Below are 20,960 nucleotides of genomic sequence, written 5' to 3' on the forward strand. Positions count from 1 at the left end.
AGGGATATCTTAAAGGTAAAAAGGGATGTGGACAATGCTGTGTGTTCCCACTCCCCCCAGCTTTCAGTTACCTCTCTGCCAATGTTGTGGGCAGCCAGCAAAACACTTTGAAAAGGATATATATACTAAATGTGGTTAACTACCCTTTTTCTCCCCCAATTAAAAGGCAGCAGCAACAGGAGCAGCACCAGAAAAGGGCATTAGGGAATGTGTCTCTTATTTGTACTAACTTCTCCTCTAATTGGCTATTTCTCTTTCTAATCTAACGCCTACCCGAAACTTCCACCCTCCTCCCAGCATCGCCAACTTCCCAAATAATTTTGCCCAGATTCCCAATATCCTGGGCTGAGTGCCTGTTAATGAGAGGTACCTGTTGGTTGAAGCTGGGTACAGCCATCTGCTTAGGTGGGGTGCCTATGGGGACGGCTCTAACAGGAGGACTCCCAATGATAGGTGACGTTGACCGCCGTGGTAATGCGCGCTCAGAAAGGTCTCGATCGTCTTCTGGACCCTGCGGGGGCCTCTGAGGCAGGGCATATTCTAATACAGATACTGTAGGCATTTCCTAATTGACGAAATCGTTAATAAAAAAAAAAAAGAAAGAAAGAAAGAAAGAAAATTAGTCCGTAACAAATGTTTAATAATCTGTACAGATGCCAAAAGCATCTTGAGAAATTATTTTTAAATTTTATTTCATATCCAGCAACATTCCCTCTCTTTGGTGCCCTCTGAATTTTGATAAATACATATCATGGATCTACTGCCACGATCAAGAACAGAGCAGTTCTGTCACTCCCCAAACTCCTGCTGTAGTGTCCCTTAGCAGACAACTCCTCCTATCACCTCCAACCATTGGTAGACACTGACCTGTTCTTCATTCCTATGGTTCTGCCTAGAAATGACTTAAGCAATTTGAATTATAAGCTAACAAATTCAAATTCTAAAGGCTCCCTTTCAACCTTTCAAAATAAAGCACAAATGAGCGTTGCATGAAGGCTGAGTAAATAAATGTACAATCAACAGGTACAGCTATGAGGAGGTTAAGTAATCAACATAACAGCAAATGACATACATCAACACATTGCTTCAGTAAGGAAAGGGTCAAGACAGGAGTTTTCGGATACTAGGAATTTGTATAAGGAGAAAATGTTTCATACCTGAGCAAGCAGTGGCCCTCGGATGCGCCTCAGAACTTCAGACCCATCCCAGATGCTGGAATTCAGACTTCCTGGTTGGGGCTACAAAAAAGGAAACACATACACAAAGTCTGGAGTAGAGAGAGGTTTCTGGACGCTTTAACTGCTTTCGGTGAACAAGGCTCCGAGAGAGTCTCAACTGCTTGAGAAGACGAGATTACAGTGCTCCAGACGACACCTGACTCCCCTCTTCACCTGCTACGATCAGGAAGTAGATCAACAATTTTCTATGGTATATGCAAGTTTCTTAGGGTAGCAGATAAAACAAAACAGCAAAGCTCAGTACTTCACCTTAATTACTAGTCGGCTATAGTTCTCAGATCAGAGTAACTTACTCACTTGCAGAACTGGCCTGGTCTGCACTGCCCTCATGATAGCTGGATCTTCTAGCTCATTTTCAATCACCATCTTACTGAGCCTTTCTGCCAGATTCTCCTCATGGTCACCCAACAAGTCCATCTCATCCCTTTCTCCGTTGCCTGTTTGTTCATTAACTGCCACCGGCAGCTTCTCCTCCAATTCAGCCAGGCGCTCATGCGCTTCCTGCCAGTCATCATCTGTAAGAACATCACAAGAAACATAGTTTATACTGAGACTAAAAGTTGGATGAAATTCTTCTGTTAACCAGATGAACAATTCTAACTTCAGAAGACAGTATATTTCCACTTGAGAGAAACAAAGTAAGATTTAAACTAAGGGTCATAGGAAAGTGAGCTTTTCACTATTAAGGACAAATAACATCCTACCAGGAATATAACTGAAGCACTTAGAGGGACTGCTTAATACATTACCAACGGCATTCAAACTGTATTCTGAAAACAGTTTCTAAGCCAGTGATAGGTATGTCCACAACTCACTGGTTTTGAGATTCTTTTTTTTTTTTTTTTAAAGATTTTTATTTATTTATCAGAGAGACCGCACACATGTGAGTGCACAAGCAGGGGGAGTGGCAGGCAGAGGGAGAAGCCGAATCCCCACTGAGCAAGGAGCAAGGAGGGACTCTGATCCCAGGGCCCTGGGACCATGACTTGAGCCAAAGGCAGACACTTAACTGATGAGCCACCTAGGCATCCCTAGTTTTGAGATTCTATGACATATCAGGCAAAAAAGGGAAGTTAAAACCCACTGCGTTAGCATACATGTTCTTTTAGATTATGCCTGACATCTTTATGAGCTCTCAAATCTACTCATTTCATTCAATTAGTATTTGTTGAGCCCCTGTTATGTGTTAATGTTTTAGGCACATGGGGTAGATCAGTGCACAAAAGACAAAAAGATCCCTGGTCTCCTGCAACTTTCCTTCAAGCAGGGAAGAGACAGATAATAGATAATAAATGTAACAAATAACTTAGATACTGTAGGAGATGAAATACTATATAGATATATGGAGGAAAAGCAGGTTGAAAACTTTAAATGGGACAGAGAGAGGTACACCTCATTGCGAGGGTGACATCTGAGCAAAGATTCAAGGGTAAGATAGTTAGCCGTGTGGATTATCTGGGAGAAGAGTGTTCCACATAGAGGGCCAGTCCGTAGAAAGCACTTAAAGACAAGGGACGATTTTGAGAGTCAAGTAGGACTGTGTCTGGATTGGAACGATCAAAGAGGAAGAGCAGGAAAAAAGAGTGAGGCCAAGTAGGTAGTAGGAGGGAGCTCCTTCTGGGCCTTTTGGGTCACAATGATTGAAATGGGGGGGCCACTGGAGGTTTTGATGTGGCCTTTCTGAAACAAACAGTCTGGCTGCTGTACTGAGAACAGATTCTGGATGTGAGGGGTGGGCGCGAAAAGGAGAAGAAACACTGGAGGCGTGGAGGCCTGCCGGGTGGCTACTGCAGCAACACCAGGGCTACTGCCGGTGGCGACCCGCAGCTGGGTCCAGTCCTTTTCCATGTTGACAATGTGCAATTCCTGCACACTCCTGTACGGTCCGTAGCTCCAGCACTAGCTTGTTTTCTCACTCTGTATGCCAACGCAGCATTATTTTGGAGTCCTGCTACAGCATAGGTAAAAATCTTCACAACCCTCCGTCAGCTTCTCTAGAACTAGACCTTATTTCCCTCGCTCTGTCATTCCAGTGCTCCTCTATCTCATTCCTCCATTCTGCTTCCACTGCAAAAGTTTGACTCAGTGTTTTTCCCCTTCTGGCATTCAAATTCAGATACCTTTTCCTCCTCATGGAAACATTCCCTAAATAGCCTTTTCATTTTAATGCTACCTTCACCTCATCTAAACATGCAAGACTTTCAAACTCTACAAAAACCTAATGTATCTGTATATATTTTATTCTTAGTTTGTTCTTTACGCCCTATAAAATTCAACAGAAAACGGTAACAGATCATTCTTCTCTCTATTAATTTAAAAAAATTTTTTTTCTCTCTCTCTTTTTAAAGATTTTATTTGTCAGAGAAACAGCAAGTGCTCAAGCAGCATGCATAAGCAGGGGCTGAAGCAGAGGGAGAAGCCGACTTCCCACTGACCAAGGAGCCCAAGGCAGGACTGGATGGTTTGGACCTCAAGATCATGACCTGAGCCGAAGGCAGACCCTTAACCGACTGCGCCACCCAGATGCCCTGATAATTCTCTTTATAACTAACATAAAAACACAGAATTCTCTCTGCAAGTGTCCTCAATGGCAATCCTTCTCATATAATTTTTCTATGTACCTCATTAAAAGAAAAAAGAGGAAAGAAGAACTGGAGGCACCATAACAAGAAAAAAGAAAGATGTCTGGTATACAACAAGGTTAAAATAAATGGTAGTCACTCAAAAAAAAAAAAAAAAAAAAAGAGAGAGATTCTTTAGATTTATTGACAATTTTCTGAGGGGCTCATGTACAACTTGTTAATATTAACTTTTTTCCTGCTTACAAAGAAAATCCTATTAATTAAAAATTTAAACATCACACAAATATATAACTTAGAATGTTCCCCAGAATTCTACAGGTATGTTAAGTTTTTCAAAATGCAAACTATAAAGTTCAACTTGTTTCTTTTTATTTAAGCAATACATCTCGGATACTTTTCATGTATATACACTTGCATGTAACTACTGATAACATTACCTCATTCTTTTTAATGCTGTTTAAGATTCTGATCTATTGATATACTAATTTAACTTATCCCTTACTGATGGAAACTTGGATTATTTGCAATTTTCAATGTAATGATTAATACTGTAATATATCTTAACATCTTATGCAAATATTAAGTAGCTTAAGTCCCTTTTAAAATTCATGATTTTTATTCCATAACAATGTATCACATAAAACTAGTGATCCTAGTTTTATGTGACTAGGGATAAAGGGAGACTTCAGATGTATAATTTGGTATGATCGGAATCATTGTCTAGTCTTTGGGCACTGTGGTATATTTCAATGTACCACTTGTGGTAAAGAAAAAAATTCACTTTAGAGGAAAACTACAACATTAATTTAAATTATCAGTTATCTGGAAAAATATTCTTAAAGATTAGTGTTATTAAAAATCAGCTGGGGGCACCTGGGTGGCTCAGCGGGTTAAAGCCTCTGCCTTCGGCTCAGGTCATGATCCCCGGGTCCTGGGATCGAGCCCCGCATCAGGCTCTCTGCTCAGCAGGGAGCCTGCTTCCCTCTCTCTCTGCTTCCCTTTCTGCCTACTTGTGATCTCTCTCTCTCTCTGTCAAATAAATAAATAAAATCTTAAAAAAAAAATCAATTGTACTGGGTATTACATGCAACTAATGAATCACTGACCATTACATCAAAAACTAATGATGTACTGTATGTTGGCTAATTAAATGTAAATTTAAAAAAAAAACCACCGTTGACATTAATATTTGTGTCATCTTTGCTAAGGAAGAGTAAGCTGAGTACGTTTTAAAGAACAGATTGTTTTTTGTAATTTTACTAATTCAGTGATGCCAAAAAATGGGGACTCTATAATACTGAATGAGGGGATTTTTAAAAAACATTTATTTCCCCAATTTAAGAAGTTAATTTGTGGATGCCTGGGTGGCTCAGTGGGTTGAGCCTCTGCCTTCAGCTCCGGTCATGATCTCAGGGTCCTGGGATCGAGTCCCACCTCGGGCTCTCTGCTTGGCAAGGAGCCTGCTTCCTCCTCTCTCTCTGCCTGCCTCTCTGCCTACTTGTGATCTTTCTGTCAAATAAATAAAAAAAAAAATCTTAAAAAAAAAAAGTTAATTTGTTAGTGGATTACTCTAATGCAGGATTCTTAAACTTGTGTTGTTTTCATTTACTACCTCCCATACTCATGCTTACTAAGTTTGTTAGAGCCTACCAAAGATGAACAGTTTGTCCTTAATTTAAAAAAAAACTCGTTAAATAGCCGTATTCTGCGAGAAGGGCTCTGTTGTGAATTAACTACTACTGTCTGAACGATGAAGGCAAAGGAATCTAAGCCACAGAATCCCATCATTATCATTTTAGGTTTTCCCTGCTCTTGTGAAAACTCATGTGAAGCAATATCAAAAGATCACAAGCCCCTACTATTAGAGGATACTTCACTCGTATCTTTTTCAAATGACCTAAAAATAAAGTCACTCAGATATAACAAAGCTTGACCCTGATCCACAATGGTCAAAATAATAAAGGGTAGGCAAAGGTATACCAGAAAAATGAAGAAAAAGAGGTTTTGTTTTCCTTCAACTAATTAATCTCTACCCTGATGTGACCGGTTACTGAATCCACCCACAGCTAGCAACTAGCAACGCCCAACCCAACTCCCCCCATCCCGCCCCCCACTGCCTATCTCAGGAATAATTCTGAATAAATTCCACATGAAAAGGCAGTACAGGTGATTTAATTTTAAGACAACCTTAGTCCCTAAAGATTATAGCAGCTATCAATAGAAGGGAAGTGGAGGGGCGCCTGGGTGGCTCAGTGGTTTGAGCCTCTGCCTTCGGCTCGGGTCATGATCTCAGGGTCCTGGGATCGAGCCCCACATCGGGCTCTCTGCTCAGTAGAGAGCCTGCTTCCCCCTCTCTCTGCCTGCCTCTCTGCCTACTTGTGATCTCTATCAAATAAATAGATAACAATCTTAAAAAAAAAAAATAGAAGGGAAGTGGAAACAATGGGGGGCTCTTCCAAGCAAAGGCAGGAGATTCCCAGAGATTCCCCAAGGACTGTTCAAACATAACTGGTAGTTTACCCTGATTGCATTTATAGTTACTTCGCCTCTCTCATAGTCTTCTATCTCATTTGTTAAAATGAGGATAATAACAGTACCTACCTCGCAGGGTTCTTGTGAGGATTAATAATAAATATAAAACATTCATAATGGTGCCTAGCAGATAATAAGCACTCTGCAAGTGTGAACTTTATTTTTAGAGAATGAGCTGAGATTACTGTGGCTATTTACTGCTCTAAAGATGATGTAAACATTTTTCCATGCAGAAGACAAGGACTAGTTTCTTAAGGAAAGATGACATCAGAGCATTAGCAGCCAGTGACTTCAAATAACTAACAAGTATCATTCAAGACACTAACTCTTTGAGTTAAAAACTATCAAACCATAACATATGTCCAAGGTCTGACATTTTACCTCCTGATTTAAATTCTTCACACCAGCTATGTATCTACCTGTATGGTGCATTAAACAAATCACAGGCTGACTTAGCAATTTTTTTAATAAATAAATCTGGGGGCACCTGGGTGGCTCAGTGGGTTAAGCCTCTGCCTTCAGCTCAGGTCATAATCTCAGGGTCCTGGGATTGAGTCCCACATCGGGCTCTCTGCTCAGCAGAGAGCCTGCTTTCCCCCCTCTCTCTGCCTGCCTCTCTGCCTACTTGTGATTTCTCTCTCTGTGTGTCAAATAAATAAAATCTTTAAAAATAAATAAATAAATATATCTGTACAATATTTGTATCAAGATATTATGAAGAAGTAAGTTTTAAAAAAAAGATTTTATTTGAGAGGGAGCATGCACAAGCATGTGAGAGCATGAGTGTTGGGGGTGGGGAGAGTTTGGGGGTAGAGGAAGAGGGATACGCAGACCAAGCAGACTCTCCACTGAGCAGGGAGCCAGCCACAGGGCTTGGTCCCAGGACCCTGAGATCACAACCTGTGCCAAAGTCAGACACAACCAACTGAGCCACCCCAGTGCCCCCTGAAGAATTAAGATTTTAACATGAGGGACATGTGGGTGACTCAGTCAGTTAAGTGTCCAGCTCTTGATTTCGGCTCAGGTCCTGAGATCGAGCCCTGTACTGGCGTCCCTTTTGAGCACCGAGACTACTTAAGATTGTCTCTCCCTCTGCCCCTCCCCCCCAACTCATATGCACACACGTGCTCTCTCTCTCCCGAAGATTTTAACTTTGTAATTAGTGTATATTATAAAGATTCATATTTGGACATCTTTTCCCCATTACAAACTTTGTTGACCAAGAAAAGTCTTACTTAATCACTTCTGCCCTGGGGTACAAAGTGGGCTAACCATATGCTATTTCACTGCCTTTACTTTTTGCTACCTGTTCTTTTAAAGTAGAACCCTAGGGGCTTTTTCAACGTGTGTGCACTTTTCTTTTTTCCCATCATATCATACAGAATTCTGCACACTCTAATGTCCTTTTAAGACAATATTTTCCCTAACTTGTGGGGAACACAGAAGCAGAAAAAGACTGTCCATAGCACGCTGGAAGTCAATGAGAAGAGATGAAACTATTACTCTTCTGTCCAGGTTCAAAACTGAGGACATTTTAGTATGCTGTCTCATTTTAATACAGTACCTATAAATCAATCCCACCAATTTTATTTAAACCTGAGGAATTTGCTTAAAAAAATAACATTCAGTACAATACTTTAAGAGAAAAGAAGTTCTAGAAACATGCACACAATGTCTGTAACCTCTATTGTATCCTATAGGTTATTACTAAACTAACTTCCAGATACAATTTGCAATTCACATCAGTTCCTTGTATTTGCAATTCTAGTCAACATCTCTTCCCCAGTGATCTCCATGGAGAGAGAACAGCATCTTAGATCATGTCATCCTCTTGTAGGATCTCATCTCCTAAACTATGGCTATGATCCAAAAGGTCTTTGGTTTCCTTCTGTAATCAGTCTCACTTCTACCTTAAGTGGTTCTCCTGCTGCTCCTGAGAGTGGCAGTTTTACTCTCTACCGAATTTTGTAAACTTTGACTAAAAATACTATGCTTTCTCCTTTTTCCCAGTTAATTCAACTTGGTCTAAGTTTTAATAAATTCAAGTGGGTCACATCACTGCAAAACAAGGAGCCACTTTCACACCTTTAAAACCTTTTGTTTTTGATATTAAACATCTTAAGATCAGTCACTATTGTGAAATTTCCTCTTGCTACTTAACTTTGAATATTTGTTGCACAGACAGAAAGCTTATTTCAAAGAAATCACACAGATTTACACATCCCAACAGAAACATTTTTATTGCTACTTTTCTACACCAATGGTTAAAGCAAAAATATTTACATTAACTCTTACCTACTTCTTTTTTAAAATACATTTTATTAGTATATTTGCTTAAGGATCTCTAATTCTCAAACTTTATCATATAAATCTGTTGTCTAAGTTTCCCATTTTAGATTACTATAACTCTGAGCCATGTTGAGTTTAGCCTGACTCTTCAATTGTTTACCCTTTCTAACTCCTAAAATATTTATCTATATCTAGGGATGGGAAACTTTCATCTGTGTGAGCACTTTTCTAACTTATGAAGACTTCCTATCAGCACAATTCTTAGAATAAAATGTTTTTTATTTTATTGAAGATACTATGTAAGGCAACAGCAGGGTCATGCAATATACCAATGGTTACCTGAGTTTTAAAACATACACACCCAAGGCCAAGTTTTCTTTTAGTCTACTAATTTCCCAAAACTTACATGTTCCAAAAATAAAAATTTCCTTCTTCTAGGATTATTTTAAATCTTTAAACAATGTCTACTTGTCTAATGACTAGCATACCTTACAGCATCAACCTAGAGCTATAGATAATATAGCCAGAAGGCACAGGGCTCAGGAAGCATCTGGTTTTAAATATAAATGAGGCAAAAGAGGGGCCCAGGGCATTGAGGTAGATGCTTCCAGTGAAGACTGAACTATTCTGAGACCAAGAATAGAATATTTTGCTAAATTTGTGAATGTAGTTACTCCTACTAAGACAAAGCACTTACAAAAGAGAACACTGGAAGAACAAGAAACCTAAATGACATTAAAAGAGAAAGACCTGGGTGGCTCAGTGGCTTAAGCCGCTGCCTTCGGCTCGGGTCATGATCTCGGGGTCCTGGGATCGAGTCCTGCATCGGGCTCTCTGTTTGGCAGGGAGCCTGCTTCCCTCTCTCTCTCTGCCTGCCTCTCCATCTACTTGTGATTTCTCTCTGTCAAATAAATAAATAAAATCTTTAAAAAAAAAAAAAAAAAAAAAAAGAGAAAGATGTCACTTACCAACAGCACCTGACCCAAATGTATCATCATTGAATTGATCAATCTCCTCATCTTCTTCTCCCAAGCCCTGAAATGCATCTTCATCTTCATCCAGAGGACAATCCTCTAAAGACTAAAAAAAGAGAAAAGAGATCAGCTATTCATGAAGTTCACACCTTCATTTAAAAAATGTCCATTTTGGGGACCCTGAGTGGCTCAGTTGGTTAAGTGACTGCCTTCCGCTCAGGTCACGATCCTGGAGTCCCCAGACAGAGTCCCACATCCGGCTCTCTATTTGGCGAGGAGTCTGCTTCTTCCTCTACCTCTTCCCTCTCATGCTCTCTTTCTCTCTCATTCTCTCTCTCTCAAATAAATAAAATCTTTTAAAAAAAAGTTCATTTTGTCTTCCCCATCATCACAATAGCTTAGAATATGATCTCTTGTAAACACATCATTTTTTCTACCTCCAATTTCCCTGACATTGAAAAATGGCAGTATCCTCTTTCAGTTTCTCTTTTCCGAAACACTCCATTTCTCTATCAAGAATTTAATAACAGTATCTCTTCATGCAACCAAGAAATTAGGCCCCCAACTTTCTTGACATCACTGGTTAGAATAGTAATGACAACTCAAAATGTACACTTTATCATTACTTTGAGTTTTATGTAGATCTTTCAACAAAAGTATCATGTTCCTCAGGTTCATGTCAAAATTTCAACTATTATGTCCTCTTAAAGCTTTCTCTTCATTTCCCCTCTTCTGTTTTCATCTGGTGATGAAACAGAAAGCTAAAATCTCAAACCTAATTAAGTGAACTCTGGAAAAGTTAGGATATGATGAATTCAAGTTGTGGCCCCTTCTTACAAGCGGTGTAAACTTGGCTAAGTCATATTCTGGTTAACTCATTAAACACGTCTAAGTACCTAGTGTGTCTCCGGCTCTACATTTACTCAGAGTGGCAACAAAGGGACAATACCTTAGAGGGTTGTAAGGATTAAATGAAGTAAAGACTGCAAATTTGCTAAACAATGCTAGTTATCACCACAACAATTTAGCTCAGTTCTATTTTAAATACCACCCCCCCCCTTTTCAGTTTTCAACTGATTTATTTCCCAAGTTCTCTTCTTTTGGAAACTCTGCCTACCGCACCTCATCCTCTCTCCCACGTTTACATCAAGTCAGTTTGGTCTTGAACCATTCCTATCAAGTATAAGTACCTGTGGCCCCAATTTTCAAAGACTCAGAATCACAATACCACACATCAATAGCAGGTCTGTGATACACCTTGCCAGACAACCTCCTTAAACAGACTTTCCCAAAGGCAAGGTTAGGCCAAAAGGCCATTCTACCCGTCTTAAACCCTTCCAAACTTCCACGAAGCAGGCATGCAACAGCTTCCACAGCAGAGATCAACTTAACCAAATCACTGCTTTTTTAAATTAGAAAGACTCTTCGGGATCACCCAGAGCAGCCCTTTCAGTCTACAAGTCTAGAAACTTTCTGTCCAGAGACTAGGAGTAGCTCAAGGTCATACAGCGAGTTAGTGGCAGGGGCAGGACTCTCTACTATTGCTACATTCCCGGGATGGTCACCAAACACAGGTCTTGTTCCCCTCGCCCGGAACTTCTACGGGACACGCCCCCTCCCAACTCGGAGCCCTCTTCGGTAAACCGTCTCGGGCCCCAGTAAAGGACAAGTCCAGGCCCCCCTGACCCGCTGGGTGCCCGTGCGCACGGGTGTGTGTGTAATTGGGGGGGGGGGGTTCCGGGTCCAGGGCGGGAAACGCGTCTCTAGGCTTTCCCGGGAGACTCTCCCTCAAGGATGGGGGCAACGCTCTCCCCTCCGCGGTTCCTGCCGGGGTGCGGATGGGGGATGGCCTGGTTACAGCACTTAACGGGCCCTCCCCACCCCAAAACAGAGGCCAACTCTCCCCAGCGGCAACTGATAGGACAGTCCCGCCCCCTGGAGCCGGCTCAGCCCCCACGGATTAAACCCGCGACCCCAGGCCCCAAGCGTTCTACTCGGTCCCCTGGGTCCCGCCGCCAGCCCCCTCCTCCCCCAGGGGCGCGGGACCGACGCGCGGGGGGCGAGAGAGGAAAGGGGGCGCGGGAGGGAGGGAGGGGTCACTTCCGGTCGCAAGAGCTCACCTCGTAGCGGAACATTCTTGGGGAGGGGGGGAGGGAGCGGGGAGGGGAGTGGGGGAGGGAGGGAAGAAGCGCTGACTCCCCGGCTCCTCCGCGCGCGGGTCCTCCACCGGCTCGCGACCCCTGGCCGCCGCCGTACGCCGGAGCGTGCGTGGGAACGTGCACAGGCGCGCCTCGGGGAGGGCGGCCGCCCCGCTCGGCGCCCGGCGCGGCGGCTGCGCGGGGACAGATTTGGCGTCCCGCTTCCTAGTCTCAGCGGCGGGAAGGAGGTCCCGTGGAGAGAGACTGCGCACGCGCCGCCCGTCGGGGGCTTCCTCGCGAGCCCGACTCGCAGCTCCGCCCCCGGCTTCTCTGCGCCCGCCCAGCGCTCAGGTCCGAGTCACGAGTTTTCCGTCACCGACGGGGCGGAGAAAACCCCTGTGATTGTCACAGGGTATGGCTTTAGAGAGCCCCAGGCCGATCCTGGGCTCGGAGAAATGGAGGTTCCTGGGCTGTTTTTCCAGCGACCAGCGCGGTCTTCGGGGGGCTCGGTGGTCCTGGCGAGACACCCTGTGCGCGGAGTGGAGGGGGCAAAGCCCGACAGGTGCAGGTCCTCGAGAGGGGCTGAAGTCGTCACCGCTGTGAGCGGCACGCCACCCGCTGAGTCCACAGCAGGTCGGGGCTGTGATTTATGTATCTCGAGGTGATGACGGCGCCCGGTTTTTAAAAAGCGGAGGCTCGTTCCGGGAGGCTCAACCGGGGTGATATTTTTAGGCGCTAGGCGCTCCGGGCACGTGGCGCGGGGGAGCCAGAAAGGGCAGCGCGGCCGTGGGCAGCAAGGTCAACGAGGCCGCGGAGCTCCACCCCGGCTGCGCTGCTGGGGGACACGCCTCTGGAGCGGACCGAGCCCAGGAAAGAGTTTGTCTGGGTTCTGGTGGTTCGTCATCCGTGCGGGCACCGCCCGGGCCCCTTCGGGCCCCTTAGAGCTCATGGAACTCTCTCTTTTCCCCTAAGGACTAAACTTCGCAACTCCTTTCTCCGCGTGTCTGAAAATGCTGCCTGGCCTAGGAATGGCATACAGTAAATTCCTCACATGCTAATCAGACCCCAAGTCTGGACACTCTGGATTTGGAAATAGAAGTTCTGGGTGGGAATCGGTGCTTTGTCACTGGCCATCAGATTTGGGCAAGTTACCAAAACATCTCTGAGCCTTAATTTCTTTGTGAAATGGGTTTAATGGTACCTGCCTCACAGTAGTGGTTCAATGGTATAATGATTGAGGTCTAACCTGGCACTCTGCTAGGTACTGTAAATGGATTATCTCATTCTATCCTTCCTTATCCCAACCCCACGAGGTAGGTACTATTATTTTCTCTCTTTTGTGCGTGAGGAACCAAAGAATTAGAGATGTTAGGTAATTTGCCCCAAACCACCCAATGGCAAGTGGCAATGCTGCCAGCTGGGGACTCTCTCATTCCAAAACCTAGTATCTGAAGCACTGTGATCCTTTCACAAAAGCAAGTACTTGCGTGGGCCAGGCCTGAACCTTGAAGAAGAGTAGCAGCCGGAGCATAAGGTGATTGTTGGGTTTCAGGCATGCACTGAACATTACAAAACAGTATTAGGTAACAGCAAGTCTTGACAATGACCAAAGCATTGGTGCTATAGACCAGGGGTTGGAAACTATGACTCTTGGCTGAATCAGACAAAGTTGCCTGCCTTTTTAAGTAAAGCTTTGTTGGAATACAGTCACTCTCATTTATTTATAAATTGTCTTTGCCTTAGGGCAAGGAAGGCAGAGATGAGTACTTAGACTGGAGACCATTCTGCAAGCAAAGGCTAAAATAGTTACTCACTGGCTCTTTATGGAAGATGTTTACAAACCATGTTTTCTCATCACTGTGTTAGAAATCAGATGTTAAAAAGAAACACATCTCTAATTCATGGACTACTTAAGAAAATACAATGGCAAGCAGAAACTACTTAGAACTGAGTGATAAAAGATATCAAGAGATTCAGGATATAGCTAAAGACGTTTATAAAGGAAAATAGGAAAGCTGAATATAAGTGAAATGGGTGAACTTGGGAAAGAAAGAAAGAATAAGCAGTAATTAAGCAGAAGTCAAGGTGTCACTGGATTAACAAAATTACCCTTTTTCCCCCTCACCTAATACCTGTTCATGAAGGAGATTGAGGGTTTTCGAAAGAGAATAATGCATTAAAAAAAAAAAGTTGTGTAATGTAATCCTTTATTAAGTTGGGGAGGATACAAGTTTTTTTTGACAAGTGATTCTTTAGAGATAAGGTATGATGTCTCTGGAGAGTGTCCAGTGAGTGGGTGAAAGAAAAGTCTCTTGCACACCAGGTAGGTAGAAGAGGCTTTGATAGATGGAGGAGGACATTGGTTAGATAAAACCAGAGTTTTCTTTAATGCCGTCTGTCCTTTCCCCAAAAGCTACAAATAATCCCTTGTGGTATTTATAGGCTCTGTAATTTTTTTAAAAAATTGAGGTAAAACAATCCATTTTCTTGTGAGACTATTTCATTTATTTATTATTTTTAGTTAACATATAATGTATTACTTGTTTCAGGGATACAGGTCTGTGAATCATCAGGCTTACACATTTCACAGCAGACACCATAGCACATACCCTCCCCAATGTCCATAATCCAGCCACTCTTTCCCTCCCCTCCACCCCCCAGCAACCCTCAGTATGTTTCCTGAGATTAAGAGTCTCTTATGGTTTGTCTGCCTTCCCCGTCCCATCTTGTTTAATTTTCTCCCTCCCTAACCCCCACAACCCCCACCCTGCCTCTCAAATTCCTCATAACAGAGAGATTACTTGATAATTGTCTTTCTCTCATTGACTTATTTCGCTTAGCATAATACCCTCTAGTTCCATTCACGTCGTTGCAAGTGGCAAGATTTCGTTTTTTGATTCTTTGCCTTGGTTTCTTAACAGTTCCCATAGAATCACTGGAACAGGGTCAGGTGGCAGCATCCCATTCAGAATATATCCTTTGCCCATTTTACTGGCAACAGCTGGTCTAAGGAAATGGGGGGCAAGGTAGCTGAAGAGTAGGGAGTAAGAGAGGAAATCCTGTGAAAGCTTAAAAGCTTAACTCCCCGTCCAACACCTTGGTGTTCCCTGTGCCATGGGCTCCGTGGTGATCTGTTTCTGGCATTAGCTGGTCTTCTGTATTTCCCCATGTCTAAATGAGAGGAGGCAGGTAAGCTTCTAGTTTCCGGCCTTTTCCTGAGACAGTTGGGGAAAGAGAGAGATTTCAGGCTCTCTGTGGAGACTGCTATACTGGAGGGAACTTGGCTCTCTCTCTTCCTTTGGGCAAACCTTGCAAAAGAAAAAGTTTTGTTCAACAAAGTGTGAAAATTAGTCAAAAGTTCCAGGAACACCATTAACAGTCTTGAGGCATTCTATTACATACAGAGAAGACTGATGTAAAATATACAGTGATGTTTAAGAATTCAGGCACACTTGTTTCCCTCACCCATTCGCTAACAACTTAAGTCAGGACACTTTTGATTGAAGAGATGCTTGGATTCTGGTATTCTCCCCCCCCCCCCCCCCGCCATTAGCGAGATAGGAAACTTATAATGTAAAACACGTGATATTTTGGACTTTGATGGTTAACTTGGAATGTTGTAGTTATTCGATACACATAACGGACCGTCTGAATTCAGTGGTTAAAACAACAATAATGATTTATTTTGCCAATGAATCTCCGTTTGAGGGGGACACAAGGGGAGCAGCTCATCTCTGCCCCAGGTGGCATCACACGGTACTGCTTGCAGCTGGGAATGACTGGTTGGTTGTTGGAACCGTCTGAAGTTTTATTTACTACCTGGCAGCTGAGACCTCAGAGGGGTTCTCAGTGCCTAACATGTGGACTTTCTACGTGGTTTCTTACTTTCTTCACCACCTGGTGGCTGGGTTCCAAGAACAAGTGTTCTGTAAGGGCCAGTTGGAAGCATATCCCCTGTCATGACCTAGTCTCGAAAGTGACATAGCATCACTTCTGCTAGATTCAAGGGCAAGAAAGATGGACCTCACCTCTGGATGGAAAGAGTGTCAGTGTCACAGTGGGAGGAGAGCATGTGGGAAGGGATAGGTCATTGTGGTCGTTTTGGAAAATGGGGGCTAAGGGTTAGGAGACAGGGCTTTTTGGTTAAGAGAGGCCAAGAAATCTCTTGAAAAAAAAAGTCAAATCTTACAAGGTAGGTATTTTTCTTTCTTTAAAAAAAGTCACCATCACCACCACCACTACCTGGGTTTATAGGATGGCGTGTGAGGTTGGCACAGAATCAAAGGACATCTGGGAAATTTTTGCAGTTTTGGAGCTTATAAAATCTTTGGTAAGGACATGCCCTGATTTCCGTGGTGGAACGTAGGCCATGTGCATGCAGATACCCCCTAAAATGCAGCTCGTCAGTTCATTCCAATAATGGGGGCTATGTTATCTATTGCTGCACAAAAAATTACTTTAAAACGTAGCAGCGGAAAACTAAAATCACTTCTCATCTTACAAAGCTTAGGAGGGTCAGGATTTTAGGAGGAGCAACTCAGCAGGGTGGTTCTGGCTCATAGTGTTTGAGGAAGGGCAGTCAAAAAGGTCAGCTAGGGCTCTGTCATCTGACGGCAGGTGTGGGCCCAGGGTGGTTTACTCACATGGCTGTTGGCAAGACGCCTCAGTTTCTCTCCACATGGACCTCTCCATGGAGCTTCTTGGCTGTTCTCAGAACATGGCAGCTTCTCCCAGAGTAATAAGGGAGAGGCTGCAGCCACAGTATTTTTAATGACCCAGTCTGAGAAGTCATATATCAGTTCTGCCACGTACTATTTGCTAGAAATAACTAAGTATAGCCCGCACTCAAAGGTAGGGGTATCAGGCTTAACCCTGTAAAGGGAGGGATATCAAAGGATTTTTTGAAACCACCACAACCTGTTTGAAGGCAGACTCCAAACCTTTTAATTATGACAAATTTCTGGAAAGATAAATAGATTCTAATATGATGATGATCATAAAATACCACTGGTACAAATAAGGTGGTGTTGGTGCAGATATATACGGACTGATTTATGGAGCAGAGTAAGCACCCGAGAAGTAGAACTTGACAGAAATGTGGATTTACTATGTGATAAAGATGATGCCTCAATTCAATGGATAAAGGAAATACGATTTGAAAATTATACTGAAGCAATTGGTAATTTATTTTGAAGCAAAAGTTAAAGCCTTACAGCACAGCATACAACACAGTAAATTTCAAAATGATAAATACGTTCCATGTAAATTTTAAACATAAAGCAGCAAGAACAAAGTATGGATGAATATTTGTATGATTTCTGGATAAATTTTCAGAATTTATTTACTATAAAAATGAAAATCACAAAACAAAAATTTGAACGCTGAATTTTATAACATATACACATATAATATATGTAATAGTATATATAAGATGTAGTATATGTATAAAATAAACTTTCAAAATATTTTCAGCACATAGGGAAAGTGTTGAATAAAGTACAAAAACTTAAAAATAGATTTTAAAATTCTTTAAGCATCTTACTAAAGGCCACAAAAATTTTTAAATAGCTATGGAATATATAAAAAGATCAATTTAGTAAATGTAGACAAGATTAACAGTTGCCATTGTGAAGCCATCAAATTGGCAGATAAGAAAAAACTAAGGACAGAAAAAAAGAAGAAGGGAGAGTGTGAAGGAGGGAGGAATGGAAAGAAGGAGGAAAGGAAGGAAGCCAACCCAGTGTTGACCGTGAATTTATAAGGCAAATACCTTTGTAAATAGTTTGTGGGAGTATAAATTTGTAGTCTCAGGAATGCAATTTGGCAATGTGTGTGTGTAAATAGGGGTTTAAAGTATTTTAACACTGGGGAAGTAATTAGAGTTAACACAAAATCATATTTAAAGATCACCCACAGTGATACTTGTGATAGTGAAAGATAGGTAGCCGTTTAAATGCCAATAAGAATAAATGGAAATGTTATGACAACCATGTTTTAAAAGGCTACTTGAGCAAGGCAGGTGTTCATAAGTTAAGAGAATGAAGCAGGGTACTAAAGCTCAAAATATAATATGCATAATGTATAAAGTACCCAAACATTATCTGAGGTTTATTTTCATTGGTGGGGTTAGAAATGGTTTTTAACTCCTTTCTACTTTTTTTTTTTTTTTAAAGATTTTATTTATTTATTTGACAGAGAGAGAGATCACAAGCAGGCGGAGAGTCAGGCAGAGAGAGAGAGAGAGAGAAGCAGGCTCCCGCCAAGCAAAGAGCCCGATGCGGGGCTCGATTCCAGGACACTGAGATCATGACCTGAGCCGAAGGCAGCGGCTTAATCCACTGAGCCACCCAGGCGCCCCTCCTTTCTACTTTTATATGTTTCCCAATTTTTCTAAAATTGATATGTAATATACTTAAAAATGGAAAAATTTTATTTATTTATTTTTTTAAGAAGATTTTATTTTCAGAGAAAGAGGGAGAGCACCAGAGGGTCTGAGGGAGAAGCAGACTCCCCACACTGAGCAGGGAGCCTGATGTGGGACTCAAACCTGGGACTTCAAGATCATGACCTGAGCTGAAGACAGTTGCTTAGCCAACTGAGCCACCCAGGCACCTAGGAAAAATGTTATTTTAAAAGAAGAACCATAGCAAGACAGATTGGCAAGAACAGAGGAAAGAAGTTCTCATACTGGTTCTGCCAAATAACCATTAGTTCCTGACCCCTTCTTGAAATTTCCCATTCTGAGTGGGGTGAAGATACTGTTTACGATTTTAAAGCATCACCAATTACACTTTCAAAATGATGATACGTTCCAGATATTTATCACATTCCAGATATTATTTTTATAACTTTGCAACAATAATAGATCTCACAATAAACATTTCCCAAGACTCAGTCAATGGAAAGGAGAAAAGTAAAGCTTTATGAGTAGAAACTTGAAGAATTATTAGTGCTCTTAAAGGGAACCTCTTGTAGTTACTCTGTGAGTATTTATGGAATGCCAGCAGCAAATCTCCGTATATAACCTTGTGGGGGAGATAACAAAGAAATAGAATGTCCTTCGACATCACTCGAAGGAATTCATCAATTCAATAAACAGGTATTGACAGCTTTAGCTCTTTTAGGCACTGGGGATGGATTTAGAGAACAAAACAAAATACCTGCCCATCAAGAATTTACTCTCTCTTATTTTAAATGTTAATATCTAACTTTCAGGAGCTAGAAATAGGAACTGGGGCCTGAGGAAGTAGTAAATTAGTTCCCCTGAGTTTATCATTTTCTGAGTTTATCATTCATGTGAGTCCACATTTCCTAGCACAGCAAATGTCTTTTCGTTACCTTATTTAGTGCGTCTTTCAGCTCCTTGTTCCTCATGCTGTAGATCAAGGGGTTCAAGACAGGGGTGACGAAGGTGTAGACAACAGACACCACACGACCCATTTCTGGATTGTAGCTAGAGCTGGGGCGTAAATAGATGAGGCTACAGCAGCCATATTGGAGGAGAACCACAGTCAAATGAGAAGAGCAGGTGGAGAAGGCCTTGTGCCGCCCCTCTGCAGAGCGGATCTTCAAAATGGCAGCCACAATGAAGATGTAGGAGATGGAGATCAGGGAAAAGGGAATGGTAAGGATGATAACACTGACAATGAAGATCATGGCTTCTTGCATTCGAGTATCTCCACAGGCCAACCGCAAGATCGGGAGTACGTCACAGTAGAAGTGTGTGATCCTGTTGTGGCCACAAAATGGCAGGTGGAAAATCAGAGCTGTGAGTTGTAAGGCTAGAATGAAGCCAAGGACCAGGGCTCCCACTGCCAGCTGGGCACACAGCTGCCATCTCATGATGAGGGTGTAACGTAGGGGATCCCGAATGGCTACAAACCGATCGTAAGCCATGATCCCCAAGAGGACACAATCAGCACTGCCCAGAAAGACAAAGAAGAACATCTGTGTGCCACAGCCAGTGAAAGAGATGGGTATTCTCCCCATGGTCAGGAGGTTGACCAAAGCGAGAGGAGCCACAGTGGAAGAGTAAAAGATCTCCAGAACTGCCAAGTTGGCCAGAAAGAAATACATGGGAGTGTGGAGTGAACGCTCTGCCCAGACAGTGAGGAAGATTGTGGCATTACCAAGGAGACTGCCGATATACATCAGCAGGAAGGCCACAAAAATAAGTATTTGTATCTCCAGGATGGGTGAAAATGGGTGAAAGTGGAACTGGATGTCTGTGGTTTGGTTTTCATCCCCCATAAAAGTGGCACATCAGGTTTTCTAGGACAAAAGAAAAATTATGTTAGGAAAGAAAGTGCTTTGAGCTTTAGGATGAAGTGATGATACTGTGTTAGCACCTCTAGCTTTAATAATCTCGAAGCCGAGTTTATACTGGGCATGTCACTCTCTAATCTTGCTTGTGTTTGCCAGCTCACATTTTCAAGAGAATTGGCTCAGGTTAACTGGAAAGCCTGTCACTTTGAGTAAGAGCCAAGTTAATTTGCCCCATGTGGCAATGGAGCTCAGGACTTTGACTTCACTTTTGTTTTGCAAGAACCAGCTGAACTAATAACCCCTGAGCTTCTAAACACATGTGTTACCTAGCAATAATATACTGGCTATCAAATATGGACTCGTAATGATCCTGAGTCCAAGTCCTATAATATACATTGGGATCATATTGTCCCATATAAATGATGCTCCATTGTTCTCTGAGGGTTAGGTTCCTAGACAGAAAAAAGAGGTCAACGGGCCAGTGCAGCGGCACTGAGCATGATGGCCCCATTACTGCTTTGTGATTGCAGAAAAAACTCTGAGCCTTCTAGTACATTGGCCCTATAAGCACCCCATACCTTTTACAAACTTTCCCTGTGTTTTTAACCAAGAGTCAAGAGAAGTACAGTAGTTTTAGAATCAGCATCCATATAAACATTTAGAAAATTCTTCCCACTAGGACAATTGGACAATGTCCACATTCTTGCATATCGTAGAGAAAGTATCAAGTATGATATCTTGTACACCTTTCTAAAACAAACTTTTAATTTTTTTCTTTTATTCTATTTTTTGTGATAATTTGTTTTATGTATGTCTTATTTATCATAGATATATGAACTTCTGCAGGATAAGCACTGTATCTTACTCCGCCCCCTCTAATGCCTACTATGGTGACCAATAAACATTTGTAGAATGAATAAATAAATGAATACGTTTTTCACA

The 20,960-nt window shown here is 42.3% G+C and overlaps 2 protein-coding genes across 2 annotated transcripts in view; both read right to left on the reverse strand.

Annotated features, from left to right (window-relative positions):
- Positions 1–11,886, reverse strand: part of PATL1 (PAT1 homolog 1, processing body mRNA decay factor) — a 31,246-nt gene extending 19,360 nt beyond the window's left edge. Inside the window, exons 1-5 of the mRNA XM_044259384.1 lie at positions 11,736–11,886; positions 9,610–9,721; positions 1,536–1,753; positions 1,158–1,238; positions 371–565 (exon numbers count right to left, since the gene is read on the reverse strand). Of these exons, the coding sequence (XP_044115319.1) occupies positions 371–565; positions 1,158–1,238; positions 1,536–1,753; positions 9,610–9,721; positions 11,736–11,750 (621 nt within the window). The 5' untranslated portion in view covers positions 11,751–11,886. The remainder of the gene's footprint in view (positions 1–370; positions 566–1,157; positions 1,239–1,535; positions 1,754–9,609; positions 9,722–11,735) is intronic.
- A 7,152-nt stretch (positions 11,887–19,038) lies between these two features.
- Positions 19,039–20,033, reverse strand: LOC122914521 (olfactory receptor 10V1-like). The gene has a single exon (XM_044261134.1). It carries the CDS (start codon positions 20,001–20,003, stop codon positions 19,065–19,067), a length of 939 nt encoding a protein of 312 aa, XP_044117069.1. The 5' UTR covers positions 20,004–20,033; the 3' UTR covers positions 19,039–19,064.
- Between the last annotated feature and the right edge of the window lie 927 nt (positions 20,034–20,960).

Source organism: Neovison vison, chromosome 7 (assembly GCF_020171115.1).
Source record: "Neovison vison isolate M4711 chromosome 7, ASM_NN_V1, whole genome shotgun sequence".
NCBI lineage: Eukaryota > Metazoa > Chordata > Mammalia > Carnivora > Mustelidae > Neogale > Neogale vison.